The 23,380-nt window shown below is 43.7% G+C and overlaps 1 protein-coding gene across 1 annotated transcript in view; it reads left to right on the top strand.

Moving 5' to 3' along the window:
- Window positions 1-23,380, top strand: part of KCNT2 (potassium sodium-activated channel subfamily T member 2) — a 1,265,156-nt gene that overhangs the window by 1,032,029 nt on the left and 209,747 nt on the right. The window contains exons 24-25 of the mRNA XM_040359820.1: window positions 4,174-4,257; window positions 16,555-16,683. Of these exons, the coding sequence (XP_040215754.1) occupies window positions 4,174-4,257; window positions 16,555-16,683 (213 nt within the window). The remainder of the gene's footprint in view (window positions 1-4,173; window positions 4,258-16,554; window positions 16,684-23,380) is intronic.

Genomic DNA, 23,380 nt, shown 5'->3' with positions numbered 1-23,380 from the left:
TTCCAGAGCAGCTCTAGTTAAAGGGCAATGCAACAATGCTCAGAATGTTAACACCAGAAACAGCAAGGGAAACTCATGTGCAATACAAAACAAAATCTGTGTAATAAGTTTACACAATTTCAAGTAAAAGATTACAATTTAGAATAAATTAAATCATGTTATGGCCACTGTTGCCCAGATTTACTCTATATAAACATTTGTAATACATTTTGGTTTGTTGTGGATTAACTGATTCAACGGAGCATAGCTTCTACTTGTGGCATCTATATACCTTTACATCAAATAATGCTTACATTTTACATTTAAAGGTGTTCTTCCTTCTTTTCACATATGGTGATCTGTGCCAGTTACTGGGATGAGACAAACCATTTAACACTGATATGGATGTTTATAATAACCACCAGCTTTTATTTATGTATAAAAAACCTTTAACCAAAAAAAAAAAAAAAGTTTGCTGTAACTGCTTATAAAGTATTAGCCGCTGTTTGACTTCAGTCTGTTCACGTATATAAATTTGCTAGTACATCTGAAGCCTCGTACACACGATCGGATATCTAATGGAATCTAATCCGATGGATTTTTTCATCAGATATCCGATGAAGCTGACTTTCATCAGTCTTGCCTACACACCATCAGTCAAAAATCCGACCGTGCCAAAACATGGTGACGTAAAACACTACGATGTGCTGAGAAAAATGAAGTTCAGTGCTTCCGAGAAATCGTCGACTTGATTCTGAGCATGCGTGGATTTTTGACCGATGGACTTCCACACAGACGATCGTTTTTTTCTATCGTTTTTTTATCCGTAGGAAAAATATAAAACATGTTCTATTTTTTTTCACTGATGGAAAACAAACCGTTGGGGCCCACACACGATCGGTTTGTCCGATGAAAACAGTCCATCGGTCTGTTTTCATTGGATAAACCGATCGTGTGTACAGGGCTTAACACTCTAGTCCCCCCAGACTGACAATGCTGCTGTCAAAGGGTGCCCCCTGTTCTCCTTCATCTAGAGTGGGTTGGGTTACTGATCAGATCACCAGGTGAAAACAGACAGAAAATCCTTAGAACAGAAAACTGATGCAGCCACCACATCTAAGGAAGTGTGGGCTGCAATATATTATTATTATTTTTTTTGGTGTTAATACTGCTTTAATACTATTCATAATTTTGCTGCAGCAGCAGTGCCATTACACCAATCTATTCCAAGGTAATACAAATATCTATATATAACCACTGTTCTAGTGCAGTCCTGTTATTTTAATATAACTGGCAAAGACATTCAGGGTACATGCCTTGGGGTGTTTGTACAGATTGTTTTTGCAAAAAGTAATTGTTTCATGTAGGGTGTCTCCAAATAACTTCAGGGCTAAGCTGTATAAGTGACTATTATTTCTTGCTACTGAGAGATTCAACCACTTGCTGGCATTCATTTCATTATTCTGGAGCAACACAGGGAAATCTCAGTTGCTTATTCGTGTTATTAAAATCTCTAAGAACAAAGCATATGCTAAGGCAAAAAATGTGAAGTATATTCCTGCAATGCATGCACATTTACAGATGTCTCATTCCTTAAAAGAGTAAAAGTACAGGAATGATCTAACAGAAATGCATTTAGATCTTTAGCCTCTTGTGGGACGATAACACACAACATTTGTATGGACCGAGTGGTGATGGCGTCCCAGTGTCTATTGCTAAACTACTGAACCACTCTTATTCTCAGATCTCTTCAACATAAAGGCTAATCATTTTGTGGTCTGGGATAAAAAAAAAAAAAATAGGAGGTCTCTTATGCCCTGTACATACAATTGGAATTTCCGATAGGATAAAATCCGATGGAATTTTCAATCGGAAATTCCGTTCAAGCTGTCTTGCATACACACTGTAAGACCAAATTCTGACCGTCTTAACTTCACTGCTTCCAAGCATGTCGACTTGATTCTGAGCGTGCATGTTTTTTTCTCCTTTGGAGTTACACACAGATGATCGGAATTTCCATCTGGAAAAAATAAAACATGTTCTATTTCTAAACTCCAATGGAAAAAAGTCCAAAAATTCAGTCTGACTTTTTTCATCGGACATTCCAATTGTGTGTACAAGGCCTTTGATATAATAGAGGAAAGGATATACATAAGAGAGCTCACAAGCTCAATATACGGATAAACCGACAATTAAAGTGCAAAGAAACCAAAAAATAATAAATAAATAAAATATTAAATAAATGAGTGAAAAATGCCACCATTAGCAAATGCTGGAGTGACACTGTGCAAAACAGTCATAAAATGATTAAATAAATAAGCTGCCTAGGTGGAGCTGCTGATGTTGCTAAATATCCAATTATTCAGATAAGAAGTGTTGACAGATGGATGTAATAATCCCTCCCTGGGCTCCCGGGACTCTTACCTCCAAGCCAATGGTTAGGTGCATCCACTATAGATCTCACTGACAGTCCTCTGTAGATGATCTCAGCCAGTCCTCCCTAAATGCCGATAACCATATCCTCGACCAGTCCAAACAGTAATCGGACCCGAACAGGAAAAGAGGAAACAAAGGAAGGGGCTCCAATCGTGAAATACGTAAACTCAGGGAAATTTTAATAAAGAAAAACCTGCGCTTACATTAAATACAAGAAGTCAGTGCAGCAAAAATTATAAAACGAGCGGCGTTCACAGCGCCAGCATACGTCACTCCAGGTGTACGTCCTCCCGTCCAATCCCTACGCATTACGACACGGGATCACGTGTCTTCGTCTGGGGAGGACTGGCTGAGATCATCTACAGAGGACTGTCAGTGAGATCTATAGTGGATGCACCTAACCATTGGCTTGGAGGTAAGAGTCCCGGGAGCCCAGGGAGGGATTATTACATCCATCTGTCAACACTTCTTATCTGAATAATTGGATATTTAGCAACATCAGCAGCTCCACCTCGGCAGCTTCTTTATTTAATCATTTTATGACTGTTTTGCACAGTGTCACTCCAGCATTTGCTAATGGTGGCATTTTTCACTCATTCATTTAATATTTTATTTATTTATTATTTTTTGGACTCTTTGCACTTTAATTGTCGGTTTATCCATATATTGAGCTTGTGAGCTCTCTTATGTATATCATTTACTGTGTTTTTTTCACGTATTTGCATTTTTCACTTACCATGTGTGTGTGATAGGTTGCGCAGAAACCCATTTTATCTTATTTCTGCATTTTTGTATTGTAAACACTTTAGGTTTTGCAGCACTTAATTTATTTTGTTTAGGTTAGGACTCATTAAGGGTCCGTATTAGCGCAAAAGCACTGCCACTTTATATAATAGAGGAAAGGTTTAGAGGCCACTGGACCAATCAGAATTTGTGACAAGATCAACACTTATCAAAAACAACATGATTACAATAGTATATTAGGTCTCATTCACACAGGCACTTTCACCCATAGTCCTGGAATGGGCTTTTAAAAGCAGCAGGAACCATCAGGTGCTGCATGTAGGCATGTCTATGGGAACTTAGTGGCTTGACATTCACAGCCACTCATCCTAACCTGACAGCTACGCAGGTTCAGGTGAGTAGCCCTGAATGTAGAAAGTGTGCATTCAGAGTCACATCTACACGCACGCAGTGTTCCTATAGAAATGAATGGCCTGTTGCATGCAGCACCTGGAGGCTCCAGCTACTTAAAGACATGGCCTATTCACTGACTACAGGTGTAAGCACCAATCTAAATGAGGCCTAACAGACAAAAGTGAACAAATGAAAGAAGTTAATTCTTAAGGTTTGTGTATACTTCAGTTGCTATAGGTAGTAATTGATCACTAAACAGATGAAATAAGTGTCTCCTTATAGCGTAAGCTACACACGTAGCATGAAGTAGAACATATTATGTTTCAAACTTGCATGATCGTACAATGCTTTAATATAAGGTGGTTTTGATCTCTACAAGATAATAACCTCTTACTTCCTTACACTCACATTCATACCTGACTTCAACTTATTCAGTTCATTAATCTTTTTATATTGATTTAAATGCATTGTTTACCTCCTTTGGCCTTTGATATTTCACTAGGAAATGATCACATCATTTTTGAGCTTTTTGAGATAAAAAAAAGTTCCAACAAAGTTTGCTTTACTTTTCTTTACAAAACATTTACAGCCCACACACTAACTTTTACTTTCTTTTCATAGTCATTTGTGAAAGATTATATGATCTCTATTACAAGACTGCTGCTGGGACTGGACACCACGCCGGGGTCTGGATTTCTTTGTTCTGTAAGTTCAAAATTACATAGCTAAAAGGCTATTATAAGATTATCTTCTGTGACTTGGAAAGAAAGAAACAACAGGTTGTCTTTTGTGAGCTCTAAATCCTCAGACGTCTCTATGGTATTGTGTGGCTGAAAGAAAATGCAGAGGAGAGAACGTTTCTTAAACTGTATACTTACTAAGTTTATAGAAATCAGTATATAGAAATTTAGAAACTAAATGTATTGTTGCAGATAAGCTTTGGCAAATATATTCTGGGATAATTAAATTTTTCATGATTTTAAAGTAACTAAAGATGAATTTCAGGTATGGATATTTCCACATATTCTTCCAGCTTGGATCAATGTAACTATGCATATGCCATACCTATGGGGAACCTCTAGAAGCTGGAAATCACTATTTAAGACACCGCTACTTCAATGCTCTCCACTTGTTTCCAGGTCCCGCGCTGCATTGTGAACACTGGAGGTTGCCTGCTTGGCATGGACACCATTTAGAGATGGCTTTGCATTTTTTCAATGAATGTAAAGCATTCCCTGATTGGACAAGGTGGGAATTCTGGGGTTATTTGGGTTATGTCAGGCTCTCTACTTTGTCCAATCAGAGAATGTTTTACATTCATTGAGAAAAAGCAAAGCGTTCTCTGAATGGAGCTCATGCCGGGCTGGACCAATATAACTATGTCAAAATACCAATACATAGAATTCCTATTTGACGTTTGATTTTTTTTTTCTGGTTTCTCTCTTTTGAGAGTAAGAACATATATGCTTATGAGCCAATAGGGAACATTCTACGAGTTCATGCATGGCATGCTAAGCATTCCATAAAGCCCACTGCTATATACAGTATATCTTCCACTGGATAGGGGAGTGTTAGATTTACAGTATGTTGTGTTGAAAAATATAAACGTGAATGTTATTTATTTTTCATACTTCCCTTTATCCCAATACATGGGGCACACAATGGGGTCACATGTGTGTGCTTACTCCTAAGCCAGCTCTGTGTGTCCATTGACTGGCTGCCATCCATTCACTGGCTGTGATGGATGGCAGCAGGAGGTAATGGCTCCCACTGCTGCCTCTCTGTCCAGTAAGGAACACATCACTGGATTGAGGTTGGGCTCAGGTAGGTACAAGGGGGGGTTGAAGGGGGAGTTGCCGGCAGAAGGTTTTTTACCTTATTGTATAGAATACATTAAGGTAAAAACAAACGTGTGCTTTTAGAACCACTTTAAGTTTTAAAAGTACAATATTAATAGTATGTGATGGGGTGAAATGTATACATGTCCCTGTTGTTAGCATTGCTGAGGTTCCTAGTTAGTTGAGGCTTTTTCCTAAAAAAGCACTACCTGTAGTGATATAGTGGCAGCACAGTAACTGAATAGAGTTGTATTACACCCCCTTCCTTTTTTCAAGTATATCTATATCCAAAATGAAAGATTACCAAATCCAGGAGTTATGTTCACCTGGTGACCTGGCCAGTAACACACTCCTTGTGTTGGAGTGGCTCCTTTATCTTGGGAGGATCAACAGAGACACCCATAGGTAGAAGTATTGTCTCAAGAGGGTAGTGTTAGATGGACTATTAGGTTTGGATTGACTTTTCATAAGTGACTAACAAATTAAAGCATAACGCCAGCTCACTTATTTTAAGCAGTTACAGCAACAGTGTTTTTTTTTTCCTTTTAGTATAACATGGTATGGCATGGAAGTAATAATGTAGTTGTAAATTGGAGTAGGTGACTTATGTGGGCCCTGGATAAAGCAAAGTGAGAAAGTAGAAGAAAGAACAGAAGAAATAAGAAGGGGATGCCAAGGAAAACTCCAGTGTGAGACTCGCACAAGCGGGGGAAGAACAAGGGGTGGCGTAATCAGGACCTGTTCAATTCATGGGGAAGTGTCTTCAATCTTTCATGTCTTGTCATTCAGTGCCACAGCCATTTTTTCTTGAGACAGTATACCACATCATTTTTGATTTTACCTGGGCAGTTGTTGGCATAGAAGACCATCATGATTTTGCCATTGTTTGTTTGGCTGCTGTAAATAAGAATGCCAAGAGGTGAAACTGCTTAGCAATGCAGTAGGGGGGTTGTAGAGTCAGTAAGGCCTCATTTGGTGATTTGCATATACTTTAGCCTACAGTAGTAGTGTAAACCAGATGGAGGACTCCTGTCCAAAAGCACTTCATTTTGGTGCAGTTCCACCAAATATGTAATAGGGTTTCTGTTCATTGGCAGCTACAAAAACAATTGGCAGACGATGTGGGAGAAAATTTAGCTGATCTTTGGGGGACCATGTACCACTGCATTAGTAGTTTGTAGTTGGATTCCACGGCTGTGGTGTTAATAAAACAAAGTGCATTGGTTTCCCATATTTGGTACCAATATTCAATTTCTACGTCCTCTCCCAAGTCCCTTTTCCATTTTACCATATATTTATGAGGGCATGTCCATTTAGTATGGAGCTATAAATAGTTGATATAGTATCCTTAGGTGAGGGGTCCCGTGAGCAAATACTGTATCTACATATGTCAGGGTACAAATTGAGAACTTGGCCTTGATTACTTGGTGTAACGGCTACCCCAGTAGTGAGAGGGTATCAGCCATTGGAGACGTCCTTTTCCCTGGCAAGTTGTTGTATGCAAGTAAAGCCGGTATAATCCCATCCACGAGCTCCAGAGAGAGAGTCAGGTTCAGCTGTAAAAGGAGCAGAATAATAGTCCCATAGAATGCCCTTTCAAGAACAAGACGGGGCTACGTTTTGAAGGGTAAAGTAGACAACTTTTAATGGTTCACGCTGAGATTTTATACAGTTTTCAAGGCACATGAACAATCAAACTCCCCACCCACACATCACACAATGATCTCCTTCCAATCCACATCCCCAGACAGACGCTCTGTCTCCGACAAGTACATTCCACACATAAACAGTATTTAGCATACATAATTGATATACTAATTCAATACACCTGACAGGAGACTGCTAACTTGTAGCACAATACACAAAAGAGAGTCAATTAGCTGAAGAAGAGGACATTAGAATTTAGCAGTGAAAGAGTCACTCTACAATTAACCCTTTGAGCTCAGAATATAATGTGGTAAATCCAATTGTAACAAGTCATTTGGTTCTTTGTATGTCCCACTGTAGGATTATTATAGATGTCCAGGCAGAATACATAGTTCCGTTACACTTGGGAAACAGCATTTTTGATTTAAAGGTATCTAAAAGATTTCCTGCTGTGGGTAAATTCTTGAGGGATTGAAATCTTACCACATCAGATTAGGACACCATGTTAAATATATAAGAAGGCCAGTATGGTGGCCTGAGTTTATGGGAGGAGCCCGGAGGGTATTTAAGCAGCCCACTCACACATGCTCTTTGTCGGTTCAGTGTGCGGTACTACACGTCACTGGGCCGACTCTTCCCAGCTCACCTCATGTCCGTGAGTCTGCACATTCAATCGCATTCGACATCGCAAGCGCTTTGCGGCTTCTCCCTTCATGGTCTTCGCCGGCGGTTCCCGCTTACTGTCGCAGGTAGGATTCAAACCTTTTCGAATCTTGTGCAATCTTACAATTCGTTATGCTTCCTATCCTGCATCCCTTTTGGGAAAAAATCTGCCTGAGTTACTTTTGCTCATGTTCCAACATCATTCGGCTCAGGCATAATACATTTGCAACTTCCTTCTGCCAAACATACGATTCATTTGTAAATCCATTTGGAGATTGACATGTGTTTGTATGGCTTCTTTGGCAGATTGAGGTGGTAATTGGACTCACATGGTGCCTTCTCTGCACTTGATTAGCCTGGGGGGATGGGTGGTTGGTAGGTGTTCGGTTTCAAAGCAAGGGGTAGCATACACTCTACAACCAATTCGTATCATATTCGTTCAATACTCCTTACTATCAATTCGTATCAGATTAATTTCATGCATTTTACAACCTTTTTGTATCAGATACAATTGCATACTTTCTACCGTTGTCATTCATTGTTTCCCCCATGCCGTGTGTTTTAGTTCCCACAGTGGAACTTACGAATTGCTTGTACACGGTTCTTCTCTCTCATTTATTTACTAAAGTTATTGCCTGTGCGTCATGCATGGCCACACTCTTGGGATGTGTTGCACATCCACTCCAGTCCAAAGCAAACCCAGTCGCACTTTACTGTCCCAGGTAGGATTCGTTAGCTTGTTTGTCATGTCAAATTTGTGGCCACTCATGGTGTCATATGTTTGGTTCCCGCAGTGGAGCTTACAAAGCATTGATACGCACTTCTCGTGTTCTATTTTCTACACCAAACCTCGTTGTTTTGCCCCATGCACGGCATCACGCTACACGTTCCCGACATGTTTCACTCCAGCCACAGTCCGCCGCAAACTCACTCGCATGGCCCACTGTCGCAAGTAAGATTTACACATGCTTTATGCCTTATCAATTTGCTACCATTCATTCTCTCCCATATCGTTCATTAGTGGCCCCTATGGAACCTACGATTCAAACAGGCGTTGTCCTTCTACCTTCTACTGCTTGCTTAAGGTACAAACAAACCAGGTGTTTCTATCCTTTCTCAGTAACCCAATTCTTATTGATTGAGACCTTGCAACCATGCAAATCATCTCGGCAGTCTGAGACCCTTGCAACACATGACCCTTACAAAATGCAAAAAAAAAAAAACGCAATAAGTTAAAAAATATATAAAACGCAAAAAAAAAAAAAAAAAAAAACTATTGCCACCACGTAATCTCAGCCCAGCAACCTGACACCTGTTGAGACCGTTGCAACGATGCAAAATTCGTCTCCACAGCCTGACACCCTTGTTAAGACCCTTGCAAACGCAATACCGTCTTAGCAGCCCCACACTCATCGAGTCTTGCAACCACACTAAATCGTCTCAGCAGTCTGACACCCTTGTTAAGACCCTTGCAACACATGACCCTTACAAAACAAAAAAAAAAAACAAAAAAAACGCAAAAAAATAAAATAAAAAAAAAAAAACGCAAAAAAAAAAAAAAAAAAAAAAAAAACGCAAAAAGAAAAAAGAAATATAAAAGTGAAGAAAAAAAAAAATAATTGCCACCACACAATCTCAGCCCCGCAACCTGACACCTGTTAAGACCGTTGCAACGGCGCAAAATTCGTCTTCGCAGCCTGACACCCTTGTTGAGACCCTTGCAAACGCAATACCGTCTCAGCAGCCCCCCACTCATGGAGACTCTGGCAAGCACAGAAAATTGTCTCAGCAGCCTGACACCCTTGCAAACGCAATACCGTCTCAGCAGCCCCACACTCATGGAGACTCTTGCATGCACGCAAAATTTGTCTCCGCAGCCTGACACCCTTGTTGAGACCCTTGCAAACGCAATACCGTCTCAGCAGCCCCCCACTCATGGAGACTCTGGCAAGCACAGAAAATTGTCTCAGCAGCCTGACACCCTTGCAAACGCAATACCGTCTCAGCAGCCCCACACTCATGGAGACTCTTGCATGCACGCAAAATTTGTCTCCGCAGCCTGACACCCTTGTTGAGACCCTTGCAAACGCAATACCGTGTCAGCAGCCCCACACTCATGGAGACTCTTGCAAGCACACAAAATTGTCTCAGCAGCCTGATACCCTTGTTAAGACCCTTGCAACACATGACCCTTACAAACGCAAAAAAAAAAAAAAAAAAAAATATGCAAAAAAAAAAAAAAAAATTGTCACCACACAATCTCGGCCCAGCAACCTGACACCTCTTGAGACCATTGCAACCATGCAAAATCGTCTCAGCAGCCTCACACCATTGTTGAGATCCTTGCAAACGCAATACCGTCTCAGCAGCCCTACACTCATCAAGACTCTTGCAACCACACAATACCATCTCAGTAGCCTCACACCATTGTTGAGACCCATGCAAACGCAATACCGTCTCAGCAGCCCTACACTCATCAAGACTCTTGCAACCACGCAATACCGTCTCAGCAGCCTCACACCATTGTTGAGACCCTCGCAAACGCAATACCGTCTCAGCAGCCCCACACTCATCAAGACCCTTGCAACCACACAATACCGTCTCAGCAGCCTTACACCATAGTTCAGACCCTTGCAAACGCAATACCGTCTCAGCAGCCCCACACTCATCAAGGCCCTTGCAACCACGGAATACCGTCTCAGCAGCCTCACACCATAGTTCAGACCCTTGCAAACACAATACCGTCTCAGCAGCCCCACACTCATCAAGACTCTTGCAACCACGCAATACTGTCTTGAGCAACCTCCCACTCGTCAAAGACCTTTGTGACCATACAGTCTCGCCCCAGCAACCTGGCATTCATTGAGACCCTTGCAGCCAGACAAATCATCTTTGGCCTCATGTACACTGCTGTTGGTAAAAAAAAAAAAAAAAAAAAATGGGTTCAGACGGATGTTCAGAGGCATTCGAAACGCATTCGAAACGCCAATGCCTGTAACAGCTTGTAAACACTGCCAGATGCGGTAACTCATGTTTACCAGCGTTTCATTCACAGTCGTTTTCATAAAAAATTAAAATAAAGGGGAATATTGTCTCAGCAACTTGACACTCATTTGAGACCCTTGCTAAATGTAATATCATCTCAGCTACCTCACACCCTTCTAGACCTTTGCAACCACACAATCTCATCTCAGCAACCTGACACCCGTTCAGACCTTTGCAGCCATACAAAGTCATCTTAGCAACCTGACACTCATTTGAGACCATTGCAAATGCAATATCGTCTCAGCAACCTGACACTCATTTAGACCCTTGCAGCCATACAAAGTTGTCTCAGCGGCCGACACTCATTTGAGACCATTGCAAAACGCAACATCGTCTCAGCAACCCCTCACTTGTTGAGACCTGTGCAACCACACCATGCCATCTCAAAACAAACCTCATAATCATCGACACCTTTGCAACCATGCAATATCGTCTCAGCAAACGACTGAGACCCTTGCAACCACCAATACCATCAAACCTTCATACTCAAGGCCCCTGCCATCACAGAATATCGTCCCAGCAACCTGACACCCTTGCAACCGCACAATATTGTCTGCAGTAGTATAAAACACGTAGCGGCACGCACCTACGTGCAAACCCGAATACAAACTAAACTTGCAAACACACCTCAGTGACAAACAATCAAACACACAGTGGCACCCAGTTGGCCATTCATCTTCAGTGGCACGCGGGCCACTCATCTTTTCTCAGTTTTTTCCCTGCGGTTAGTTCAGGTTTTCATCCAGCACCAGCGAGTGCACGTTGGCCTGCGAGTGCACGTTGGCCTGCGAGTGCATGTATATCGTCTTGTTGAGCACCTGTGTATTGTCTTGATTTTCTCACACCAATGCAAGATCCAGTCCAAGTTCTCAAACTAGACCAAGCATCAGTAGCAGACTTAGCTATGTGGGACAACTTCCCCACCTGATAGAACATCATTTCAATCTTCATCCCGGCAGTGTCAGCCGAGCCACCAAAGGCTTTTGCAGCCATTTTTTAGGCCGCCACTGGTTCTCCAAACCTTGGCCCCCAGAAATTCTCTTAAATTTTTGCTTCACCCAGTCTTCATCACGCCTCGTGCTGCACCCCATCGTGGCAGCTGCCCAGGTCTGGGACCACACTTGAACAGGACAGACACTGTTCTTCACCACAGCCGACATCATCAATTAAGATAGATCTAAGTCACTCCCCATCACTTCCTGCGCAGGCTCGCGCAGCTGTCACTCCGTCACCAGTTAATATCTTATGTAGACCTTTTCCAGGCAAATGCAGCAGCTGATGCGCTTTCCTATTCCAACCTTGGAATGTATGTTTTTTCCAGCAAGAGCCTGGAGCCGACCCAACAACTATCCCTGTCCCACCATGGACATTGCTGACGATGGACTGAAGTCACATCTCGCCAACGCAATCCAACTTATTAACCACTCCTTGGCACGCAACACACTGAAGGCCTATCGCACTGCTTGGAACACTAATCGCAAATTTTTGGCCCCTTGCCCCGAAGCAGCAGTTGGACACATCCTAGCCTTCATATCGTATTGCCACATGCAGCTGACCATTTCTCAATACTATCACGCCATATCTAGATGGCATCCAGCATTTCCTGTCCCTGCAGGACCCCAGTAAACCGTCAGTATTCTCGAGCCCATGCAGTCAAGTCCCTCCTACAGGGCATACAGAAGCACCAACCTGTAGTCAGTGGCAAGCGCCTACCTTTCAAGAGTCCCCTCTTTAGGCACATGTCTAAAATCCTTACTCGTTCCCTGTTTAGCGCTTTGCCCAGTCTAGTCACCCAACAGCCATCTACCAGGCCTTCTACGGTTCCCTACAACCTAGTGAATTTAGTCAGCGGCTCCGGCAGTCACACACTGCTCCGACGCCACCCGACTCGTTTTCGAACCACTACACTCTCACAGTCTGCAAACGCAACAAACCAGCCCCTGGGGTTGACATCAACCTGTTTCAGACTGACAACGCCTGACGCCCAGTGACGGTGTTCGACCCACTACTGCTCCATCTACCCAGCCACTCTGATGGTAGCTCGTTGCTACCCTTTCTAAACCAGCTCCCTGAGTGTCAGCCTGTGTGTCAAGCATGTCAGAATCCTCCTAAGTAACTTGGGCTTCAAACCCCAGTCAGTTCTCTGGACATTCTTTCCGAATTGGAGCAGTCTCAGTTGCCTCCCAACAGGGAGTACCAGACTACGTAATCAAGATACCAGGCTGATAGAAGTCTCCTTGTTTTGCCACATACATCCCAAATCCTCATGAAGGAATGGCACAAGCCTTTACCAAGCTGGCTCAATAAATACAAGAAATCAATATAAACTATTTCCCTATCTGAGTCTTTTGCCCCCTTTTCTTGGCATACTGACCAGACCACCAAGGCACACTTCAGGTCTATTTATGTTGTAAGTCTTGTCGCGTGTTTATGTGATCCACATCTCTCTCGGTCAGAGGGTAACGACCATAAATAAGAAGGCCAGTATGGTGGCCTGAGTTTATGGGAGGAGCCCGGAGGGTATTTAAGCAGCCCACTCACACATGCTCTTTGTCGGTTCAGTGTGCGGTACTACACGTCACTGGGCCGACTCTTCCCAGCTCACCTCATGTCCGTGAGTCTGCACATTCAATCGCATTCGACACCCTCCCGCCCTTCCCTTTTTCAGGGCACTTCTCAGCATGTCCTTCTTCAATTAACTACCCATTACTTACCTTGGGTATGCCCCCTTTTCTTGGCATACTGACCAGACCACCAAGGCACACTTCAGGTCTATTTATGTTGTAAGTCTTGTCGCGTGTTTATGTGATCCACATCTCTCTCGGTCAGAGGGTAACGACCATAAACTTCTATATGCTTAAATTTAAGTGGTTCTAAATAGCCTGGAATAAACATTGGGGTAAAATTGTGAACAGTGGATGAATAGCCAGGATATTTGATACTAAAAACTATAAACGATAAGGTTATGAATACCTTTTCGAGCCTGTTTGTTTTTAAAAGGGCTCTAACAAATCCCCACTACAGACCCCCACATCTACCGGACCAGGGATGTGGGAATGAGGTCCTTGTTCTCATCAACATTGGGACAAGGTGCCTTGCCAGGAGAAAAAAGAGTTTGCATGGTTTAAAGTTGACCTTTTAAAAAAATTATTTGCATTTGAACATGTATCCCATCTCCCATTGCAGTGCCCGGCAACCTATGCCTGTTTTTTTTTTTTTTTCTAAGCTTGCAAACAAATCCTAAAAAAAGGCAAACAAATCGTGTTTTATCACCCAGGGTTCTCATCCAAACATGTTGAGGGGATCCAGGGTGCTTGTCTCATATTTGCTTTTTTTTCGTTTTCTCAGTGGTCGGTAAAACCTGATTTTGGACTTAAAGCCCAGAGGCTTTGTTCAGCCCAATCTTAGGTCCAGGTTTTGTGAACAACTACCACCCTAATTGGGTAGGTAGTGTGCTGGACTTTTATTAGAGACTTGACTGTGGTTCAGGGCTCCACCCTGGCAGACAGAGGAGGTCTGCCCAGGAGTCAGGAAGGTTCCACCCAGGAGACAGATAGGAGCCAGTGCAGCTGGGAGCTGCTAGATATATGCACATACAGTTGCTTGTGTGAGAAAACTGTCTGGGGTTTACAGACAAGGGCCTAGAGTGTGAGGCCAGAGCAGCATCAGAAATCTGATTAATAGTTGTTTTGTGGCTGAGAAATTCTGAAAAACCCTCTGCAAAAGAAACCCATAGAGTTTCTTGAACTTTGTTAAAAAAAAAAACAAACAGGCAAGAAAAGCCCTTAAAAAATAATTAAAGCGATTGTATACCCCCCAAAAAAAGAAAAAACCTGTAAGGCAAAGGCATAATGAGCTAGTATGACTAGCGTACTAGCTCATTATCAATTACTTACCTTAGATTGAAGCCCCCGCAGCGGTCCTTGGACACGTCCTCTGTCGCTGCCATGATACCCGGTGAGAATCCTAGGTATCGCCGCTCCGGCGCTGTGACTGGCCGCAGCGGCGATGATGTCACTCCGGCACATGCATGAGGAACGGTACGATCCCCGCACATGCGCACATTTCCGGCACTGTCCTGCAGGCTCCCATTCAAGAGCCGCTGCGCTCAGTGCGTCTGTGCCGTTGTCTACAGTGCGCATGTGCCATAGACATCGGCGCCCGCTTTTCTGCAAATATCTCCTTAACCGTGTAGGTTAAAGGGGTGGTTCACCCTAAAAACTACTTTTTCTTATTCCACTGCCCCCCCACATTACAATCCGATTAAGGCTCTTATTATTTTTTTCATGCTGTACATACCTTAGTACAGCATATTCACCTGTGCATCCGGGTTGCGAGTCCCGCGGGAGTGGGCGTTCCTCACATGCTGGTGATTGACGTTTTGCCCCAAAACGAGCTCCCCCCCGTCGCGTAAGCCGCGTCACGGTTGGCGAAAGGAGCCGAACGGCGAGTCGGCGCTATACTGCGCATGCGCATCGCCGTTCGGCTCCTTTCGCCAATCGTGACGCGGCTTACGTGACTGGGGGGAGCTCGTTTTTGGGCAAAACGTCAATCACACACATGTTAGGAACGCCCACTCCCGCGGGACTCGCAACCCGGATGCACTGGTGAATATGCTGTACTAAGGTATGTACAGCATGAAAAAAATAATAAGAGCCTTAATCGGATTGTAATGTGGGGGGGCAGTGGAATAAGAAAAAGTATTTTTTAGGGTGAACCACCCCTTTAAGGAGATATTGCAAGCACCTACAGGTAAGCCTTAATGTAGGGTATACGACCGCTTTAAGCAAGTGGCTGATTTCTTAATGCTCTAACGGTTGAAGCCGGTTCCCACAATATATACTCGAATACAGAGGGGTAGATCCACAAAGAAATTACGCTGGTGTATCTATTGATACGCCGGCGTAATTTCAAAATTCCTGCGTCGTATCTTTGTTTTGAATCCTCAAAACAAGATACAACGGCATCTCGGCTAGATCCGACAGGCGTACGTCTTCGTACGCCTTGGGATCTTAGATGCAATTTTTCGGTGGCTGCTAGGTGGCGTTTCCATCGTAATCCGCGCCGAGTATGCAAATTGGCTATTTTGAAGATTCACAAGCACTTTAGCATTTGCACTTTTCCCTGCGATTTGGGATTGGATTATTTGCATTTTGCACCTGGACTTGATACAACACTGGATCCATTTTGCACTTAACTATTTATTTGCTGGACATTCTTTTAAATTTTTTTTTTTTTTTTTTTTTTTTTTATATATTTTATTTATTTTCCACAGCATTTGGCACTATTGTACTTATAGAGTTTAGACTATAATCTGTTTGGTTTTTCACATAGATTTGGGTACACAGTTACACTGTGTACTACTCAAACGCACATTGTGACACGCATCCACTATTTTGATATAGCGCCCCTCACCTCACTATACAATATATGCAAGTCAGTCACCTGATTTTATTTGGGAGCAGCTTCACTCAGTTAGTCACTTGATTTATCAAGTATATAATTTAGTGTAATTCATTTGGTGCGAGATTTCTTTTTCCTGTATGCCCCACGTATTGTTTACGCGCAGATTTCTGTCTAATGGTGTGTACAATTATCAGACAGAAATCTCCAGGCGGACATGTCCGCTGAAAATGGTCCGGCGGACCGTTTTCAGCGGATTATCCATCCGTGTGTATGGGGCCTTAGATCCCAGCAGCTCTTGTGTTTTTTCCTTTCTTTTTTTTATGTAAAAATGTGTAATAACTGCTCGTTCATTATTGGTTTTCAATATAATGCAGTTTTTGATTAGTATTGATTCTAATTCCAGATGAGAATGACTGAGGATGATTTGTGGATCAGGACATATGGAAGACTATATCAAAAGCTCTGTTCCTCAACAGGGGATATTCCAATTGGAGTCTACAGGACAGAGTGCCAGAAACTTACCACATCAGAGGTAATTTCACCAGACTCCTACACATACAAAATATAAATTAGTAATGGGCTGCCCTAAATGTATCCTGGATGCAATTAGCACCTTTCCACCCAGCCTAAAGAAGATTGGTGGCCAGGTCGGGGACTTTACCCTTCTTACGGGATGTCATATGATGACCTTCACATCACGCCGCTTGTGTGCACCCCTGAGGGGTGTGCAGCGCGGTGACCAGTGTTGAGCTGTGACCTTCGGACACAGCACATCACCGATCAGGGTAAAGAGCCCATGAAATAGGCTCTTTACCATGTGATCAGCTGTGTCCAAACACAGCTGATCACATGTAAACAAATGCCAGTTATCAGCATTATCCGGCATTTCCGATAACTGACTTCCCGTTACAGGGGACATTTAGTATGATAATCAGTGCAGCCCCATCAGTGCAGCATATCAGTTCCCTTCAGTGCAGCATATATGTGCCCATCAGGGCAGCATATCAGTGCCGCCTATCAGTGTCTGTCAGTGCCGTCCTAGCAGTTCATACTCGAGTATAAGCCGAGTTTTTCAGCAAATTTTTTTGTGCTGAAAATGCCCCCCTCGACTTAGGCCCCATACACACGGGAGCATTTATCCGCGGATACGGTCCAGCGGACCGTTTCCACGGATAAATCCTCTCAAAGATTTCCGCAGATTTCTATGCGATGGAGTGTACTCACCATTGCATTGAAATCCGCGCGGAAATCCTCTGGCGATGACGTGTCGCGCCGTCGCCCCATTTTTGACGCGGCGACGTGCGCGACGCTGTCATATAAGGAATTCCACGCATGCGTTGAATCATTACGACGCGTGCGGGGAATCCCTTTGGACGGATGGATCCGGTGAGTCTGTACAGACCAGCGGATCCATCCGTGGGATCCGATTCCAGCGGATAGATATTCTGTGCATGTCGACAAATATCTATCTGCTGGAATTCGGAAATATCCACGGATAAATATCCGCCGGAGTGTACACATCATAGAATCTATCCGCTGAAACCCATTCGATGGGATTTATCTGCGGATAGATTCTATGGTGTGTATGGGGCCTTATACTCGAGTCACCTTTTTGCGCCTGATCTCCCGGATTTTGGGGACCCAGTACTGGGCGGCCGTAGGTCCCCTGGACCCCAGACTTGGCACACATGTAGCCCCACTCTTCCTACAAGTGTGCAAAGTGTGTTGTCCGGGGGACCTATGGCCGGGCACCCCTTCCATAGACTCCCATGTTAAACGGTAATTTCTCTGGTGATTTTGGGGACCCGGTACCGGGTGGTTGTAAGTCCCCTGGACCCGGAAACTTGGCACACATGTAGCCCCATTTCTTCTCTACAAGTGTGCAATGTTTGTTGTCTGGGGGACCTATGGCTGGGGAGCACAGATTTTTCAAAGCCGACCACCCCTTCCATAGACTCCCTGTGCATGGGCACAGTGAGGCATGGGCACAATGAGGCATGCACATGGACACAGTGAGGAATGCAGTTGAACACCCTAGGCTTATACTCGAGTCAAAACGTTTTCACATTTTTTTGTGGTAAAATTAGGAGCCTCGGCTTATATTCGGGTCAGCTTATACTCGAGTAGATACGGTACATACAAAATTGTATAACAGGAACAAAGAAAACATTTTTTTTTTTTTTTTTAAATGTTCGGTCTTTTTTCATTTGTTTAGCAAAAAAAAAAAAAAAACAGTGGTGATTAAATACCACTAAAAGAAAGCGCTATCTGTCTTAAAAAATTATAAAAAATGTCATATGGATTGAGTGTTGCCTGATCATGCAATTTTCATTTAAACTGCGACAGCGCTGAAAGTTGAAAATTGGCCTGGGCAGGAAGGGGGTGAAAGTGCCCTATATTGAAGTAGTTAAATTTCAACTTATAATACATAATATCTGATTTACTAAAATTAGAAAGTGCAAAATCTGGTACATCTCTGCAAATGACACCAATCAGTTTCCATTTCTTTTTGTTAACGCTTAATTGAACAAGCTAAAGTTAGAAGCTGATTGACTACCATGCACAACTGCACCTGATTTTGTACTCTCCAATTTTATTAAAGTATTCCCATCGTCTTTGGATAACACACACACAAACACACATTCTTAGAAATTTAGTATCATAAATAAATATATATTAAAACAGTATACATTGATTCCCAATTTTCTAAGTATTTGCTTAAAGATATTTTATGATGTATTTTGAGGATTAGCACGTTAGCACATACAGTATGTCAAAGTCTGCTGTTGGGGGTAACGAAACAAAGGGCCAGATTCAGATAAGAGATACGACGGCGCATCTCCTGATACGCCGTCGTATCTCTGCGACTGATTCATAGAATCAGTTACGCATAGATAGCCCTAAGATCCGACAGGTGTAACTTGTGTTACACCGTCGGATCTTAGGCTGCAATTCTAGGCCGGCCGCTAGGTGGCGAGGCCATTGTGGTCAGCGTAGAATATGCAAATGACTAGTTACGGCGATTCACGAATGTCCGCGATGCCCGTCGATCTAAATTTACGTTGTTTCCGTAGAGATACGCGTCGCAAAGTTAAGGCTGCCTCCTAGGTGGTCTAAGCAATGTTAAGTATGGCCGTCGTTCCCGCGTCAAATTTTTAAATTTCACGTCGTTTGCGTAAGTCGTCCGTGAATGGCGCTGGACGCCATTTACGTTAACGTCAAACCAATGACGTCCTTGCGATGTCATTTAGCGCAATGCACGTCGGGTAATTTGACGGACGGAGCATGCGCAGTACGCTCGGCGCGGGAACGCGCCTAATTTAAATGGTGCCCGCCCCATTTGAATTAGGCGGGCTTGCGTCGAGCGGATTTACGTTACACCACCGCAAGTTTACAGGTAAGTGCTTTGTGAATCAGGCACTTACGCTGTAAACGTAGCGGCGGTGTAACGTAAATGGGATACGTTACGCCGCCGCTGCGCAACGTAATTCCTTCTGAATCTGGCCCAAAGATTCTAAGCAAGAAGGCAGAGAAAGAATAACTGACACAAAGACTATTCTACAGTATGTGCAATTGAAATTGTAATTTGTATCCAGTGTGGGTAAGGCAATAGTTAAAGGCACTTTAAGGTTCATGCACAGTTCAGGCATGTTTTCTGATGCAGTGCTACACCTTTAGAAAGAAATATTATCACCCTTAATAAACAGAGTGTCACATTACAGAGTAGAGAACTATAGACCATGATAAACACCAATACAATGAAGAGCTGGCTGCAATAAAGGAAAACAAAAGGATTTTTTACAAAAGCTGGAGTTCCTCTTCCGTGTGTCATTGAAGGTATTTCTCTATCACATTACCAATGCCATAATTTCCTAGTATATTCTAGTGCAGGTGTCTCCAAACTTTCTAAACAAAGTGCCAGTTTTCTGTCCTTCAGACTTTAGGGGGAATATACTGTGGCTATCAGGAGTAGAACATGCATCAGTTGAAGTAAGCAATGCCACATCTTTGGTGTCAGTGAGAGGAATTGTGCCCCATCGTTTGTGTCATTGGGGGGGATTGTGCCCCATTGTTTTATTTGTAGGAATTGTGCCCCACCATTGAGTTCATTGGGTCCATTGTTGGTGTCATGTGGATTAACTCTGCCCCTTCACTGGTTGTCAGCGAATGAAATAGTGCCCCAGGGGCCAAATAAAAGCAAGCAAAGGGCCGCAGTTTGGTGACCACTGTTCTAGTGTATCTGTCCTTTACTATTGTTATATGTGTAGCACTACCCCCCAAGGAGCTGCTGGATATTTTCGGGTGGCATGTTACCTCTATTTTCTCGCCGTCCAGGGTACTAAATGAGAGCTGAAAAAGTTCAATGTCCACACCTTGCACTTCTTTTTCTAAGATTTATTTGCTGAACTTGGTAAAAGAATAAAATTAGTGAATGAAGAGGTGGAAGGGTAACAGGTAGATGGGTTCAGGTGCGTAGTCTCAATCCGGAAACACCCCTGCTTTCAGTGACAAAGCTTTCGTTGCCACTCTAGCCAGAGTGGATTTTACGCACCCGAATAGGTTTCTCTCACTAGCCCAGCCAGAATGACACACGTAAAATGGTACCCTCTCTGTCACAGACCTTCCCACATATGGAGACACATTTCGGCCGGGATTTCTCGCAGTACAGGATTCAGCACCCGGATCTCTCCTGAGTAACTTCTTGTAGAATTTGAAACTGACAGGTGATCACCATCAAGCCTTTCAGTAAACGGGGCATCTTTCGATGAAGTTCAAGGCCTCTCTTGAGTCACCAGCCTTGTGCTTGGCCATCTCCAAGATAGGTCCTTCATCAAGCAGCTTCCTCCCTCAGGACGGACAGCACAGGATCACCTTCCAATGCGTATACCCAATCTGCCTACTGGGCCTACTCAGAAGATCTCAACCCCGGACCAATGTGGTCCCGGAGCCAGGATTACAGGAACACGCACCCCCGGCCAGGAGGGCCACTCACACACGGGGGGTGGTGCTACGACAGACTCAGGATCGACGACCCCAGTCCAGTGACGTCTGTCCCTTAAATACCCCTCCCCAGCTTGCACAGCGGGACGATCAACCCCACTGATTGGCTGCCGAGGGAGAATACTCAAATCACCTTGACCTAGCTGCTGCCACCCGTGGCCTGGAGTAACAACTACACCCCAGGCGAATAATATTGGTCACTCACAGCACAGCCATTCCTGGAACAGAAGCCAAATTGGCTCAAAATCACACATGTCTGAGTAAACTAACTCTGTTTACCCTCAAAATTTACAGCAGCACCGACTTAAAAAGGAGCAAGCCGCTACATATTGTTGCAATATTGTGTGACACCCAAATTAAATTTTTCCTCTCATACCAATATTTGTGTTCTATAAACTAGCCTGTGTTCTGTCAAATCAACCAACTCATCAGAAACTCCAACCACCTCATTTCTGGTTTCTTTAAACCATTACTAATTGGAGATTTTGAAGAACTGCTGTTTGGACAAAACCGTTTTCAGTCTGCTGCATGATATGAGCATAGATTGTCAGGCCCCGTACACATGACCGAGGAACTTGACGTGCCAAACACATCGAGTTCCTCGTCGAGTTCAGTGTGGAAGCCGCCGAGGAACTCGGCGGGCCGACTTTTCCCATTGACTAACGAGAAAATAGAGAACATGTTCTCTTTTCGGCCCGACGAGTTCCTCGACGGGTTCCTCGCTGAAAAGTGTACACACGACCGAGTTTCTCGGCAGAATCCAGCTCCGACCGAGTTTCTGGCTGAATTCTGCCGAGAAACTCGGTTGTGTGTACGGGGCCTTACTCGTTCCGATTCTAACCAGCAAAATGGCAGCCTCTGAGGCAGAGACAACTTTGTTCTCATTAGCTGCTGTGGTGTCAAAACAGCAAAATCTTCCTGTACCGGACTGTATTCAAATGCCGGTGTTGTGTCCAAAAAGCAATTGTTCGAAATCTCCAATAACTGATGGTTTAAAGAAACTGGCAGTGAGGTGGTTGACGTTTCTGACAAGTTGGCTAGTTTGACATAACACCGGTATGTCTGTTGATTGAATGGTAAAAAGGTAGAAAAAGAAAAATGTATTTATTGTTTTTGCAATGTATTTATTTTGTAATAATGCCTACAACATTCTCCTATGTAATTGCACATACATAATGACTTCTCCATCTGAAGATACTGCCTGAACCTTCAGTTGCTGCAGCCAGGTATCATTAGTTTAGTGGTGGTATTACTATTGTTACTAAATAACAGCTACCGTATTTTCCGGCGTATAAGACGACTCGGCGTATAAGACGACCCCCTAATTTTCCAGGAAAAATTTTGATTTTGGGATATACTCACTGTATAAGACTACCCCCTTCTGACTAGTCTTCTGGAAGCTGAGGGGTAGCCAGAACCACTGACAGAAACAGGCTTTTTCAAATCTCACTGTGCCATTACATTACATGCCCCCACATTGCCATCACTTGCCCCTCACTGTACCATCACTTGCCTCTCATTGTGTCATCACTTGCCCCTCTCTGCTGTGCCATCACTTGCCCCTCTCTGCTGTGCCATCACTTGCCCCTACCTGCTGTGCCATCACTTGCCCCTCTCTGCTGTGCCATCACTTGCCCCCACTGTGTCTGACCGCAAACACTCACTTTTTTTTTCCAGCGGTGACAGTCTCCCATGCTGCGAGCGCGAGCGTGAATGATTTCAAAGCCACGCCTTCTCTTCAGAGTGTTCTGTGATAGGGGGAACATACATTTTCCCAGCAGCGCCTCTGTTCTGTTTTCCGCCTATCACGGACGTCTTCTCATCTCGTCCGAGGATGAGAAGGCATCTGTGATAGAAGGAACACAGAACAGAGGCGCTGCTGGGAAGATTTGTGTTCCTCCTATCACAGAACACTCTGAAGAGAAGGCGCGGCTTTGAAATCATTCACGCTCGCACTCGCAGCATGGGAGACTGTCACCGCTGGAAAAAAAAAGTGAGTACTGAGACCGTACCCGGCGTATAAGACGACCCCCGACTTTGGATGCATTTTTTTGCATCCAGAAAGTCGTCTTATACGCCGGAAAATACGGTACCTGCAGATTTGTTTCATTCTGCAAACAAGACAGTGAGCATCCCAGTTGACATCATTGACCGAGTGTACCAGCTGTGATTTCACAAGGAAGTAGCACAGTAGAAGATCAACATGTCAAATGAAGTCCTGGTGCTAG

This window comes from Rana temporaria, chromosome 7 (genome assembly GCF_905171775.1).
Source record: "Rana temporaria chromosome 7, aRanTem1.1, whole genome shotgun sequence".
Taxonomy (NCBI): domain Eukaryota; kingdom Metazoa; phylum Chordata; class Amphibia; order Anura; family Ranidae; genus Rana; species Rana temporaria.
The sequence above is the reverse complement of the archived record's forward strand: the minus strand, read 5'-3'. Positions and strand labels throughout refer to the sequence as shown.